The 15,394-nt window shown below is 39.1% G+C and overlaps 2 protein-coding genes across 7 annotated transcripts in view; one reads left to right on the top strand and one right to left on the bottom strand.

The window, feature by feature from the left end:
• The window catches only part of BRMS1L (BRMS1 like transcriptional repressor), a 25,903-nt gene extending 21,085 nt beyond the window's left edge, over nt 1-4,818 (bottom strand). The window contains exon 1 of the mRNA XM_087723737.1: nt 4,598-4,818. Within this exon, the coding sequence (XP_087579863.1) occupies nt 4,598-4,733 (136 nt within the window). The 5' untranslated portion in view covers nt 4,734-4,818. The remainder of the gene's footprint in view (nt 1-4,597) is intronic.
• Nucleotides 4,819-9,929: 5,111 nt separating this feature from the next.
• RALGAPA1 (Ral GTPase activating protein catalytic subunit alpha 1) overlaps nt 9,930-15,394 on the top strand; it is a 130,786-nt gene continuing 125,321 nt past the window's right edge. For 3 of the 6 annotated variants that reach the window (XM_014071096.2, XM_014071097.2, XM_014071099.2), the window contains exon 1: nt 9,930-10,368. In XM_014071096.2, the coding sequence (XP_013926571.2) occupies nt 10,263-10,368 (106 nt within the window). In that variant the 5' untranslated portion in view covers nt 9,930-10,262. The remainder of the gene's footprint in view (nt 10,369-15,394) is intronic. The other 3 variants (XM_014071102.2, XM_014071101.2, XM_014071098.2) reach the window with 2 other exon arrangements.

The following is a 15,394-nucleotide window of genomic DNA, read 5'->3' as shown; positions in this document are numbered from 1 at the left end:
GTTTGCATATTAGAAAATCAAGTTCATAATCTAAGCAGCACCTTTTAGCCACTCAAGATGTTTAGCATACATTTCCAATTGCATATTTGTAACCTATATTTGTAGCTTATAGTGGACTAAAGAAAGAATAGATCAGACGTCCAGCCCTTGCTTATCAATGGAGACCAAGTAGAGCAAGTGGGCAGTTTTAAGTTTCTGGGTGTTATCTTAAAAGAGGACCTGACCTTGAGCACTCACATTGCAACACTGGTCAAAAGGGCCCAGCAGAGAATATACTACCTGAGACTTCTCAGGAAACAACAACTGAATGAAAAACTGCCATTGACCTTCTACCCTTGCACCATAGAGAGTATTCTAACTTACTGCATTTATGTATGGTTTGCCAATTGCACAGTGGCAGATAGGACAGCCCTCCAGAGAGTCAACATCATTGCCCGGAGGGTCATTGGTTGCCCTCTCCCCTCTTTGGAAGAGCTTTATAGCTCCTGCTGCCTTAAGAAAGTTCAAAACATTCTCAAAGATCCATCTCATCCTGGGCACTTTTTTTTTTGGAACTCTTACCATCTGGCAGACCTACAGGATAATAAAAACAAGGACAAACAGGCTGAAAAACAGCTTCTATCCCAGGGCAATAACCATATTGAATTTTATGGTATAGTGCAATATCGGGTTTTCAATTTCAATTATATAGAATGTAAAGAATGTATGTTAGTGTGTTTATTTTTATAATTGTAATGTACACGGAAGATGGCATTTAATTTCACTGTACCATGTGCAATGACAATAAACTAAACTAAACTAAGATGCTATTTTTCCCATACTACAAATGGAAGACTGACTACAATAAATGATGCCTTTGGGCAACCCATTTAAACTGTTTGGTGTTTAGCCAAAATTTGAAATAGAAACCACCTCCTGATGATTTACATATCACTCAAAAACAGTATCTCAAAGTATTTTTTCAATGTTGTCTACACCATCAATTGCAAAGATCTGTCCTCCTACTAATTTACACTCCCCTTTCCTTTCTCTAGTTGTAAAAAAGCAATCAGAAGTTCATCTGAATTCTAAACTTCAATTTATACTGAAACAAGTCACAAACACTTAAATGTGTTTCATACATACAGCTGTATATTGATTTTGTTAAACTAGTATTGTACTATTTTCTCAAGAGTTCAAGGTGGCCCACACAATGCTGCCTGTCCAATCAGCATCTCTGTGAGATGGGTTAAGATAAGAAACAATGATTGGCCTAAAGAAACTCAAATGACCTTTTGGGCACAAGATGGATTTCAACATTCTTGTCTGCACTGAATCAAAGATAGAACATAAAGCATGTAGAGAGAAGAAGCCGTTCTCATTCTTGATGCTTTAAAATATAATTTTTCAAGTTACTCAATGGCAGCCACCTTCACCCATCCAGACTAATGGTCTGTAAGTTAATGAAGTCATAATAATATTTGAAATAAGAATTTATTTGAAACCAAGACACTTCAGCTAATTTACATTACCCATAAGACATTAGCACACCATTATCTGGATGTGGAATCTGTGTCAGCTGTTTATTTGAAGAAGTGCTCTTGACATGATGCCTAAAAGGCTCAGAGCCCAATAATTTGTTGAACAGTCTCCCCTGGTGTACATCAGCCCAGACTTTATGATCTTGATGAAGTGGGTTGGATGGGTAGAAGAGCTTGCACCCAGGCAATCTACCCTGTTTCTGGGAAGTAGAGTAATTGATACATCAAGATCAACCCTTGTCTATATAATCTTGTCAGATACAAGAGATAAGGGAACTCACCCTCCTGCCATTGTCTTTCATCTCAAAGTCTCTTCTCAAGTTCCTATAATTACTTTGTTAAATTTATATCCCTTCTTTTGCCGAAGAGTTCATCCATATTCCTTCTTCCAATCAATCAAATGTATAAGGTAGCTGATAGAAAATCGGACCCAAAATTATAGTAGTTTTTTAAAATCTTCCATATTTATTCTATAGGTTTTAGGTAATTTTAAGTGTTTTATTTAATGTCTATGTCTTTAATAGTGTTTATTATATAGTTTTTAATATATAGTTTTCAGCAATGGGTGGAAACTAATCAAGGAGAGAAGCAACCTAGAACTAAGGAGAAATTTCCTGACAGTTAGAACAATTAATCAGTGGAACAACTTGTCTCCAGAAGTTGTGAATGCTCCAACACTGTAAGTTTTAAAGAAGATATTGGATAACTATTTGTCTGAAGTGGTGTAGGGTTTCCTGTCTAAGCAGGGGGTTGGACTAGAAGACCTCCAAGGTCCCTTCCAGCTATGTTATTCTGTTTCTGTTTTCTGTTCACTGTTTAAGAGTTTATGTCAATTAAATGGATATTTTCCCTTGACCCGTCAACATTTTTATTTGAAAATTTTATTTTTGCCATCTCTATTGAATTGTGGAGTACTGTGTTAACAGGTTATACAGTATGTCCCTCTAAGAGAAGCAATTTAATATACTCACAAATTTGGGCAGTAAATATTCCAATTTGTTTATCTAAAACTAATTCATTTTCTTCCACAATTAAAAATTGAATTTGTCAAGTACACATTAGAAAGAATTCAGAACCTCCCACATTCGTTAACAAGTCTTTAAAATATATAATGGGAAAAAATGATGCGGAAGGGTATTAATGTTAACAATTAGACATTCTAATAATTTTATTGCATTTATTAATTGTTCTTGATTTATTCAAAACCATTCCAGAGTTTTTCAAAAGTGTTTTAGACATCAATTTTTTAAGCTCTGTATAAGATAATTATACCTACTGAAGAAACCTAGTTTAATCAGTTGTTTAACTTAAGGCATCAATGAAAGTCTTTAGAACACTGGCTTTCTGTTTTGCATGCATGCAACCTCCAATTCCAAGGGGTCTATAACTGGCTTGCGGATAACATAATTAAGGGGTCTTTCCAGAAGTATAAAGGAAACTAAGGGGTGAATCATTCTATTTATTATATATTCCTCCATTCCTCCCTGAAAAATGCTGTTCTGAAGTCTTCCAAGAATATATGAGATTCTGTATTTAGATGCATCTTCTGTGGTATAAGTGCTGTTCCACTGTAATGACTTCTTTTCAGCAGTGGAATTAGTTCAAGGCTTCTCAACCTTGACATCTTCTGTTGACTCAAATTCTCAGAATTTCTTACCCATCATTATCTTAAAATTGCCAAGGTTGAGAAATATTAAGTAGACACAGACCTACTAAAGCTAAAAGATTTTCCTCCAACTGCTAAGATTAGATGCCACAAAATATTACTTTAGATCCATTTTGTAAACTAATAGAGATGACCTTTTGACCCAAAGATTAAAAAAATATTTCCTATTCCAATAAATTGTAATAGATTGTATTCCTATCTGTCTGGATAAAATAAAGAGCAGTTACGAAAAAGAGGAATTTTGGTGCCTCCTCATTATTGAAACTGAAGCAGGAGAAACTTGAGAGCATACTATTATAGTTTAATAACTCTTAGGAAAGCTGGAGATACATACAGAAACTGTTTTTCCTCATACAGAGAGCATAAACATTAAGTGTAACTAAAGACACAATGATTAAACAAGAAACAAAAACCCTAACCTTCCCAAAGTAAGACATGAAAAGCAAGTAAGGAGCCTGACAATGTCTTTAACTAGCAGAAGCATCTCCATCTGTACTTTTTAATAGGCTGCCCTGTTTTATGTTGTCCTATTGTTAGCAGCATATAGTGAAATAAAAATTTATTCCTACATTAGTGGAAAAGGATGCATGTCAACATGTAACAGCACTAGTTGGCCTGGACTAAGTTCACAGGGTGATGTCTGGTTAGGAGAAAAAACCAATAATAGAGGCTTCAACAAACTAAGTTATATTGGCGCATCCCCTGTTTGTAGAAGGCAATGGCAATTCACAAAGCACTTGTTCTTTAAAGGGAAGTAGAAAACAGCAAGATAACAAAACTGCAGCCTTCTTACTAGTAGTTCCATCTTGCAATTTAGTCCATAAAGCCACTCGTCCAAGAATTGCCTATCTGCCTGGATGCATCTTCCTTCCTTCCTTCCTTCCTTCCTTCCTTCCTTCCTTCCTTCCTTCCTTCCTTCCTTTCTTTCTTTTTTGGGTGCCACACCAAATCAACTCTTTTACAGCTTATAGAAATTCCTCTGCCACCTCCCACCCTCTCCCCCCGGGGCTGGCTGCAGACAATACATCACACCGTAGGTTTATATTATCACCGAATGAGGGAGGGGGAATTCGAGGCAAAGGAGAGCATAGCTCCCCCCAATGAGCCCGGGAGGGAAACTTATTAGGAGAGTGAGGCCATTGCCTTGCCCGCCCAGGTGAGGGGGCGTAGAAGCCCAGGGGGGCGGGGGGGGGCTTTCCTAACAAGTCGCCCCGGGGCGAAGGAGTGGGAGGAAATACCGAAAGGGGCCACAAGGGTTGCAGAAACCGCGGAATCGCCCCCACCCCCGGCACACCAACAGAGCCGGACGGGGCGGGGCTGAGCCCTCCTCCCTTCTGCCCCCATCTAACCCCAGGCGAGGCAGATCCGCTCTAGCATGTGCCGCCCAGGAGGAGCCCTTTCCCCGCTTTACCTGAGCTGTCGCCCTCCTCGGAGACGGACGAGCTCTCCGACTCCTCTTCTTCGGAGCTGCTACCCTCGTTCTCCCCGTAGTCCACCTCCATGTCATCGTGGTTGTTTTCTTTCTTCTCCCTCGAATGGACCGGCATCGCGCCCGCTCTCGGCAGACGCCCGGCGTCACCCGCTTGGAGACCCAGGACGGCAGCTTCGCCAGCCCGGCCCTCTAACGCGCCGAAGCTCCGCCCCATCGAAACCCCGCCATCCACCTTAGGGCCGCGCCGCTCGACCCGCCTCTCGGTCGCTGATTGGTGGGGACTCCTTGCCGGCGGAGCGGGGTTTCTTAGTCGGGCGTGGTTGGGCGGGGGTTCTATGTTGCTGAGGATTTCGGGAGATGTAGTCTTTCGTGGGAAGGCTTGTAGATCCCAGTAGTAGTAGGTAATAGACGTAGGGCAAGGAGAGGGTGGGAGAGGCTACTGAAGGGTCTACGTCAGAGGTCCCGAAACTTGGCAACTTTAAGACTTGTGGACTTCAACTCCCAGAATTCTCCAGCCAGCTATGTTGGGAGGTGAAGTCCACAAGTCTTAAAAGTTGCCAAATTTGCTCTACCTGTTTTAAACACAGATTTGGAGCAGGGAGATTAACACATTTTTCATCTTGTTTGAAATTAACAACAAAATTGTTGAGCTATGCTGTCTGGAGAATTCTGGGAGTTGAAGTCCACAAATCTTAAAGTTGCCAAGTTTGGGGGTATCTGGTCTACGTGTTTTAAACACAGATTTGGAGCAGGGAAATTAACGCTGTTGTTTGAAATTAAGAACAAAATTGGTGAGAGGAACAATAGCCACCGATTGATTTCTCTTCCCGGCGGGAAACTTTCGTTTACATTCCCCTTCAAGGATTGCTACATTTACGTAGCCGGGGCGGGGGGAGAAGAGTACAAATTGGGAGACGCGTGAGTGAAGACGGCGTCTACTCCTCCTGCCTCTGAGGCGCTCACTTTCCCTGGATTCTGTGTAGGTGAGAGGATTGAGCCCAATAGCGCTCCCGGAGGCCGAAGGGAGTAGCTGCAGCGTCGCTTTTGCATCGTCACCCCGTTAGCATCCAGAGCGAAGGTTTTTAAAATCACGACTTATCACTTGCAATTGGCTGGTTCGTACCACACATTAAGGCATAAAGCTATCTCTCCCTCAGAGATGTGAGGCCCGATCTTAGAAGCAGAAAATGTGGGGAGTGACTGGGAGATTATTTTTCGATGACTCATTAACACCTTTTTTCCCAGCAAATTGAAAAAGAATGCTCGAAATAATTATTTTGAAACATTGTCACTTTTAGACCGAGTAAATTGATTTTAAAGTTGGACTTCACTTGTCAAAATGGCAAAAGATGGTCATATAAAACAAATATAAGCCGCAGTGGTTAGTAAGTAGTAGTACAACCTACTTCTGCTGACTGCTGGCTGCCTGCAATTTGGCAGTTTGAATCTCACCAGGCTCAAGTTGACTCAGCCTTCCATCCTTCCAAGGTGAGTAAAATGAGGATCCAGATTGTTGGGGGCAATATGCTGACTCTGTAAACTGCTTAGAGGGGGCTATAAAGCACTGTGAAGCGGTATATAAGTCTAAGAAAAAATACATATTGCAGAATTCCATGTTTTCAGTAATAGCATTAGTTTTAATTTGATAATCGAGGTATAGATAGATCGCACTTAACTGCCCTGTTTAGCAACCATTCAATGTACAGCAGTGCTGAAATGACTTATGATCAGTCCCCACGTTTACAACTGTCAGTGTGTCCCACAGTCGTGATCACCATATTCTTGAGCTGCAATTCAGAGCACCCTTCGCAGCAAGAAAGCCCATGGAAAAGAATAAATCTACAGCAATTGTAAACAAACATCATTTTAAAAAAAATCTCTTCTATGTCCCGCTAAAGTTGGCCTTATAACTCTTTTTATTGTTACAAATAACTCAAAGTAGCAGGCATATCCAATATATGCTGTCCAATTTCCAACTACTCTGGGTAGGTGACAACAATCAAATATAATTAAGAGCAACAAAACAAAAAATATAAATGATGGCAATTTAATGCTAGTACACCATATGAATCAACTCATTTAGAATTATACTAATATAGCTTACAACTTGAAATACATTAACAGAAATAAAATTTAATAGTTTTGTAGGTTTTTTCCAAATAATAATTAAGCTAAGCCAATTTTGAAGGAAAAAGGTTAACACTGCCATAGGGGACCCATTTTTTGTTGATTTCAGAAGGATTAAAACTTAAAAGGAGTACATATTGTACAGCCACTTGGGTGGCCACGTTTTTTACTGTGATGTGTGTGCTTAGGCTTTAAATGGGAAGGAATTAGTAGAATAGGCAATTTAGAAGCAAAAGGAAGCAAAGGGATATAGTAAAGGTATAAGATCATAGATAAAGATAAATAGAACCATAAGCATTTTCGAGAAAGCTGTATCCTGTATGAATGAGAAATATAATATAGATATTTATATTCAAACCCATACATCTTAATCTGAAACTATAAGAAGTGCTACATCACTATAATTCATTTCTCAAAAAATATTTATATAAAGAATTCTGGTATTTTGAAGGATGTGCTAAGATCACACACCTGTATTACTAGAGCCGGGATGGCAAACCTATGGCACACTTGTCAGGGCACATGAGCCATTTGTCAGGGTACACGAGGCGTTGCCCTGTCAACTGGCCAGCGCACATGTGTGCGCTGGCCAGCTGACTTTAGCCTTTTTTTGAGGCCATTTTTTGTCCTCCCCAGGCTCCAGAGGCTTTATAGGAGCCTGGGGAGGGCGAAAACAGCCCCCCCCCCCCCTGGAGGCCTTCTGAAGGCTTCAGGAACTTCTCTGAAGCCTCCGGAGTGCAAAAAATCAGTCCTATGGGCAAACCGGAAATTCAGGAACAGACTTCCGGTTTGCTCATAGGGTCGTTTTTCGTCCTCCGGAGCCTTCAGGGGAGCCTCTGGAAGGCCCCTGAAGGCTTTGGAGAGCTTAAACCAACCCTATGAGCAAACAGGAAGTCCCTTCCTAAACTTTCAGTTTGCCCGTAGGGCCAGTTTTTTGCACTCTGGAGGCCTCAGGGAAGCTCCTGAAGCCTCCAGAGGGCCTCCGGAGGGGCAGTGGAGGCTGTTTTTTTTCCCTTCCCAGGCTTCTATAAAGCCTCTGGAGCCTGGGGAGGGCGAAAAAAGTATGCAAAAAATGTGGAGCGCTTGTCATGCGTGCATGCCCACTGGGGGTCATGCATTGCATTATGGGTGCAGCACACCCATGGATGACCCCCCTGCGTTCCCCCCGCTTTTGGCACGCGAACCAAAAAAGGTTCGCAATTGCTGTACTAGAGCATTATATGCCAGCTTATGAACCAGTGTATGTTGTTAGTTATTAAAATAAAATAGGAATATTTTAATAAATTACCATTAACTATCTTTGTAACACAAGTCTATTCTTTTCCTTCTCCTTTACCTGAAAACACAAATGATGGTATTTAGCAATTGTTACTCACAAAAGAGCAGGGCAAGTTCTTTTTAACCAGTTGCATGTGGAATTCACTGTCAGTCAATAGGTAGAGAAAAGACTACCTAGTAAAGTTTAATCACTCCATACACACACGTATACACACACACACACACACACACACACACGTATTTCATTACTGTATAAGACATGTCTTCTCACTTGCCTATCTCCAGTAGATGCCAAACTGGATTGATAAATGGTATGGCCAAGTATATGAGAGAAGTAGCATATCAAACAGTGATAGCAAGAATGGTGGGCAACAGGGTGTGCCTAAATTGGGCAGAGTGGCAGATAAAAAGAAAAGAAAAAAGTTATTGCACACAGGTCCCAAGTGGTGGAAAACCCAAATGATATTTGTTTTGCATTCAGATGACATGATGAGCTGCAAAGCTTGGTCAAATAGTAGATCATGCAAATATAGATGAAAACTTGAAAAGGAGTTCCTTTAGTCCTTTTGAGTTTTGTGAATGTTGATTGGGGTGACATATGATATAGACAAAACTTTCTCAACTAAAAAAAGGTTAGTTATGACAGGAGGACATATAATAGCTAGTCAAATGCTAGATTCTAAACTGAATTAAGCTTGGCCAGTATGAGACATAGGAAAACATAGGAAAATAGTGATTAAGGCACCAGGCTAGCCATTTGGGAAACTTTGACAGCTGGGTGACTTTGGGCCAGTCATTTTCTCTCAGCCCAGCCCATTTGACAGGGTGGTTGCTGTATGGAAAATAGGAGGAAGGTGTGTTGGATATATTCACCGCCTTGAGTTATTCATAAAAACAAAGGCAGGTCACAAATTAATAAGCATTTAATCTTCCCAGAAAATGAAATTCAAATCTTGACCAAGCAAGATTTGTACATGTCACTATTTGCCATATGTAAGGGCAAATTATCAGGAACCACATTTAAACTTTCAAAGAGTTTAATAAAGCGTGAAAATTGCTCACCCAATTTCTGTCCACATTGAAGGAAGATAGAAGACTGAATATAGCAGTGCAACCACATACCTATATTACCTATATTATATGCTGCACATTATTATGCCATTTGCTGTGTAGCAGAGAGGATATATAGTGTGAATTCTCTCAGGTGATTTTTACATTTGGTTTTTTTAATATCTGACCGGCATTTCTTAAAACAAAGGACCTGCCATATGATTGCAGCTCCATTGACTTGACTTGAACAAGATAAATTAAGTCTGAATAATATAATCTGGACCATAAGATGGCAGCAAAGCACTTTTCTGGCCGTTTGTTGCCATCCAGTGGTGTTCAGATTTTTTGCAAATCCTATATGGTACTTTGATTATTGGCACATTATTCTAATAATAAAAATGATCCGTGCTTCAATTTTTTTTCTTTTTCTGCCAATTTTTATATATTGAATTCCGGAATCATCTATCATTACACTTTCGTTTGGCTGTTGTCTAAACTTTTGCACATCTAAAATAGGCAAAAGTTAGCATAGAATCATTAGTGGAAGGGACTTCTTAGGACCAAAACAGAATTGCAGACTACGCACACCACTGCTATGTAATAACTTAGTAACCCAGCTACGACATCGGTCTTCGAAGATTTCCAAAAAACATCCCTGTTCTCTAAATCGGTTCCCTCCCCGCCCCCCCACCTCAAAAAGAATCCATAAAGACAAGTTATCCCATGACCTAAAAGACAAGCGACGATTGAGGAGAGGCGAATAAACAAGTCTCGCAGTGATGACCTCAAAGGAGAGGAGTTGTCATGGGGACATTCGCATTCGCGCCCGACGGCTGTCGTGAAATGAGACGAACACGGAGGGCGTAGGGAAGGAGGAGGAGTAACGCGATGCTGAACGGGGGGGAAGCCTAAAGCCATCCCCCCCCCCTCCCCGGTCTCCCAGTCCTGCTCTTCGCTGGGATTGCGCCGGCCGCACCCCCTTTGCTTCGAAGCCTCGAGGCAGCGCCTCGGCTATGTAGGGAAAGCCGAATTGGGGAGGGAGGGAGGGGGGCGGATTTCAAGGCCGCGGCTCTCTCCTCCCGAGCTTTCGGGGAGGAGAGGGGGCGGGGGTCCCCGGCGGCGATTGGTGCACCAACAGCCCGAGGACCGGGAACCGCGACGACCCGTCCCCGAGCGCTCGGCAGTCGGGATGTTCTCCAAGAAGCCGCACGGCGATGTGCGGAAATCCACCCAGAAGGTGCTGGATACCCGCAAGGACCCACTGACCCGGCTGAAGCACCTGCGCGTGGTTATCGGTGAGAAGGGGGAACTTAAGGGCTTGAGGTGCAGGACCCTGGCAGCAGGGGTTGCTCCCTCTCGTTCTCTGTGTCTGCGTCTCTTTGGACCAGGTTGTGTAGCCCGAGGGAAGGATCGGATCCTCTTTTGCGCAGGGAGCTCTTTCCTCTCTATACAGCATTTTACTTCTTTTTGAGGAGAATTATTTCACCTGAGGAGGTGTCAACAGCGCATTGGGATGTAGAAAAATAGGTGCTTTTTCTCCCCCCCCCCCCATGAGCCCCAAGAAGCTCCAAGGCTTTGTTGGCATGACAACTGAGGGCAATATGTGGAGGCCAAAGGAAGAAATACCTGAAATTAGCTGAAATCATCGGGGGGGGGGTGTTTGTTTTGTCTTTTTATATACACTGAGAGTATATGCACCAAAGACAAATTCCTTATGTGTCCAATCACACTTGGCCAATAAAGAATTCGATTCTGTTCTGTTCTATTTTGCAAGCCTAGGTTTACCCCTTGTTTACTCCCTGTTTATAGGCATGTGAGATGAGGTAGATTCCCTGCTGTGTCTGTCACCAGAATATTTTAATTCGACTTTCCAACAGGGTATAGGATGTGCTTTCCTCAACTGGATTAAGAAGCTTTCATTGCTGTGGTTAATGTAGGAGGTCCTGTGCAGAAGGTCCTAGTTTGGAAAACTAGTGTACTGCCATGTAACTTCGAGCACCTGTTGTCTAGATTGCAGAAAAACACTTTGTGATGCTTCAGACATCTAAAAGAGAAAGGGATACTGTTCGATCTGAATTGTTTGGCTTTTGTGTAGTTGCATGAAGTGACCACCTGGATAGTCCCTAATACTGAAATTTGTGTCTCTTTGTTTCTCTTTGCTGTTCCATTTAATGAACAGTTTACAGTTTTTCTGGTCTCTGTTTCTGACAATTTCCAGAGAGGCTGCTGTGTTAGGCTGTTGGGTCAGACAAGAATATTTTGACATTTTAGAGACAAATACATTTACTAAAACTTTGCCTCCGGTGGCATGGAATCTACTTAATCTTGATTCTTCTATTTACAGAATCATAGAATACCGGGGGGGGGGGGGGGAGACATCTTGTGACTTTGCCTTATGATAAGGATTTATACACTGTAATTATTCTTAATAAATAAGGAATAGGAGAAAGTTGCCTCATAAAGTATCTGACTGTTGGTGCAGCAAGTAATTAATGCTTCAGATAACTTTTCAGATAAAATGTTTGCCAATGTTATCTAGAGATTCCAGTAGCTGGTGTTAGAATGTTTGGAATACAAAACATATGATCTGCTATTGAATTATAACATTCCCTGATGTATATGTTACATGAATGTCACTGCCAAGAAAATTAATACGTTTTGTTGACTTTCCTTAAAGTACCAGTAGTTTCTTCAGTCTCTCATGACAATTGTTTCAAGCAATAAAACAGTCAGATAAAGAATAGGCCTGTCTAAATGTAGTTTTGTCAGTCCAATTAAACTTACATATCATAAAAACTCTGAAATGGTTTGGCTTTTAGATTTGATGATAAAAGAACCTTTATTTGCAATAACATTGCATTCTATGACTTGATAAGCATTAGTATTTGAAAGAAATAAAATTGTTTACTGAAGTTCCTGTTAACTTTAACATGTATTTCTGCAGATTCCACTTTTAAGAAGAATGCTCTATAAAATGAATATAATTAAAACAATACATGTAGAAATATGTATGTTTTTGAGGTCAATAACTAATTCAATTTTCTGCATGTTAGGACCTTTATTATGTGGATAAATTAGCACCAAAGTTGAGGGAAATGTGGCTCTTACTACTAAAGTTAAAGAATGGATATATGCCATACTTATTTCTCATGACTTTTAGTGCCATTATTTATATTTTGCATTATATATCTATTATTAGTTATACATATCTTTGAATAAATATTAGTGATGTTTTTGTTGTACATTGTAAACAGCTAAGGCAATTCAGTGGGGGGGGTTACATTTTATAAATAATTAACTAAGAGGCAATATATTTAACAGAAGCATTCCCTAGGGCAAATTTTATTTATAAAGTATACCATTCACATAAGCCAAATTACTGTATTAATTTTAATATGCAGTCTTATTTATTCTGTTAGTCATTTAATAATATGTATTTTTTATAAAAATAAACACAAAAAGATTATAGCAATTAGCAATATAAGATCCTTATAACATGAACATTAGGAAAGTGATCATAAAGGAGAGCCACTAATGGAAAAGCTTTCCTTTCCATACCAGTTCTTCAGATTACCATTTGAGGTGCCTCTGTTATAGTCTTAAGGAACAGACATATGGAATAAGGTATTCCTCTAAATCTTGAAATTTTAAACCAAGTAGACTTCATGTAGACGCTTCTCCTGTTTCTTATTTTTAACAAAATCTCCAATACTCTGGCCATCAAGTTTCAATATATAGTCCTCATTCAGTAACTGGCTGGCTTAGAAACCATTCTTAGTTGCTAATGAGAATGTAACTTTATTACCAGTCCTTGCATTTATGACCTTCACAGATCTGTAAAGCAAAAGATAGCTGAAATAAGATCATAAGTTAGTTACGTTTTCACTTAGTGAAAACTTAACTAAAACTTACTTTGCTTACTAGTAAAGTTGCCAATACTAATTGTGGTCACTAAATGAGGACTACCTCTGTGTGTGTGTGTGTGCACGCACACACACACCAATAAATGCAAATGTTTAAGAACCTCTGTTGAAATTTTATTTTCAATTTTGGAAAGCTTTCAAAACTTGGTTTTGCCATTGAGCCTGGGGATCCCACAGAAGCATGGAATTTATTAAATGGCTGGTATAAATTTAGACTGGACTCTTCCCTATCTTTTTGTTATTCTATTATTAATTGTTTTTAATAGGTTTATTGATTGAATTGTAATGAGAGCCAGCTTATGTAATAGTTAAAGCATCAGGTTAGAGACCGAAGGGTTGTGAGTTCTAAGTCCGCCTTGGGCACAAAACCAGCTGCATGAATTTGGGCCACTCACTTTTTCTTAGACCTAGGAAGAAGGCAATGACAAACAATTTCTTTAAAAACTTGTCAACAAAACTGTAACGATTTGTCCAGGCAATCTCCAAGAATCTGACCCAACTGAAAAAAAGAAAAAGGTTTTATGTTGATTGTTTAGTTCCATTTTAAACTGTGTACACTGCCTAGACCAGAGTCATATGTAATTGAGATGGGCAGCTATACAAATGCAATAAATATATAAATAAGAAACAATAGAAGCTGGCATAACCTCTACATGGTACAGAATAAAACACGACAGCTCGAAATTTGAATACATACTTGTTATTTATATTTAGTTTAAAGATTCAAAATGAGAAAAAGGTACATATATATGCCAGGTATATTCTGAATGAATTTTAGTTCATGAGTTTGTTTAAAATAATTATTTGATGGAATTTAAAGATATCCCAGTAGAAGAGATTTTGACAGGGGTATTGTTCTGCAGATTTATGAAAAAAAAAACTAATGGAAAACATTTTACAATGTGGATTAGTATTTGCATTAACATGTATCTTGACATTTGCGCTAATATGTATTCTGGCTTACTCTTTCAGAGACTACATGAGGCCTTGAGCTACTAGGAGCATATATTTTAAATCTTCATACAAGGATTTGCATGATTTGCAAATGTGCAAGTTTTATTTTTTTTAATTGTCCTGCACTTATAATAAAGCCTGTCAGAGTCACTGATATAATAACTCTGCATTCTATTTTATGAGCTACTTTTTAAAACAAATCTTAACTTTTTTTAGTGAAAAAGAGGAACACATGTTCAAAGGCATTTAATTATAAACATTCACACTGTCTAAATCATATTTACTTTTTAAGGGTAGATTTAATCTGATAGACAGTATATTTGAAATATTTATTAATTTGATATTTAGGTGAGACAGTCCTGCCAAACAATATTGTCACCTTTTTGATATTATTAAAGGTAGAGTTAATATAACCTTCCGACAGTGAGCCAAAATTTAGCCAATTTTTTGTCACAGAAAATGTCCTGTCTCCATCAACAAATTATCTTGATGTTGGGACATAATATTATCTTGCATCATCAGAAAATTTTAGCAACTCCAATTACATTGAATCTGGGTTCAGTTACATTTAATGCTAACAGTGAAGGTGAAGATTTTCAGAAACCTTTATGTCTACACAAGCCTTCTTACAAAGGCTTTTTATAAATACAGTAAGAGATCTTGTTATCCCCTCCATAGTCCTTTATGTAAGTCTCAATCTATTATTTTGTAGTCATGTTGCTCTATCTCTTTCTTATCACTCCTTACAGATTCTATTTTCTCAATTAAATCTACTTTTATCTTTGCTTTTAACATAAATTGCCATAAATAATGATAGCATACAAACCATAGCTTTTGGATGCTTTTTTTTCAATCAAGCTCTGTTCTTGATAATATCACCAGATAAAAGGTGGCAGGAGAGCTTAGAACTGAGGAAATAGCAAATTTTGAGCTGCTACCCAATTGCCTTTTCTATAGGGATATATAGGAATTTTAAACTTTCTTCTTCCTATCCAGCCCTGGCCAGATCTTGCCCATTTTCAAACACAATAAAAGTAGACCAGATTTGGTCCAGAAGAATAATCCAGTTGACCAACAAACAAATAAGAGTCCTAAAGCCCCTTTAAATATTTTTGCCAATATTTCTTTGAGTTGGAAAAATAGATAAAAATTCAACTTCATGTGCCATACCATGAATTCACTAGGTTTCAAAAGGATAATAAATATTATAAAAAATAAATAGTCCTGATTTACCTTAGTGGCAGGACACTTTTGAGTTCCTTGGTATTGATACTAAGGCTCAATTAGTTCATATAGCTGTGATTGAGTCTTCAAATTTTAAGAAATTTCAATGACTATATTTTAGGCCAAAGAAGTTGATGGTATCTCAGTACCAAACATCAAATCATAGGAAAAATGTATCACAATTATATTATAAAATGATCTCCTCTGTAGCTATGTTTGT

The sequence above is a fragment of the Thamnophis sirtalis genome, unplaced genomic scaffold (assembly GCF_051295495.1).
Source record: "Thamnophis sirtalis isolate CommonGarterSnake01/CBP01778 unplaced genomic scaffold, rThaSir2_p1.2 scaffold_1, whole genome shotgun sequence".
Taxonomy (NCBI): Eukaryota; Metazoa; Chordata; class Lepidosauria; order Squamata; family Natricidae; genus Thamnophis; species Thamnophis sirtalis.
This window is presented reverse-complemented; position numbering and strand designations above follow the sequence as displayed.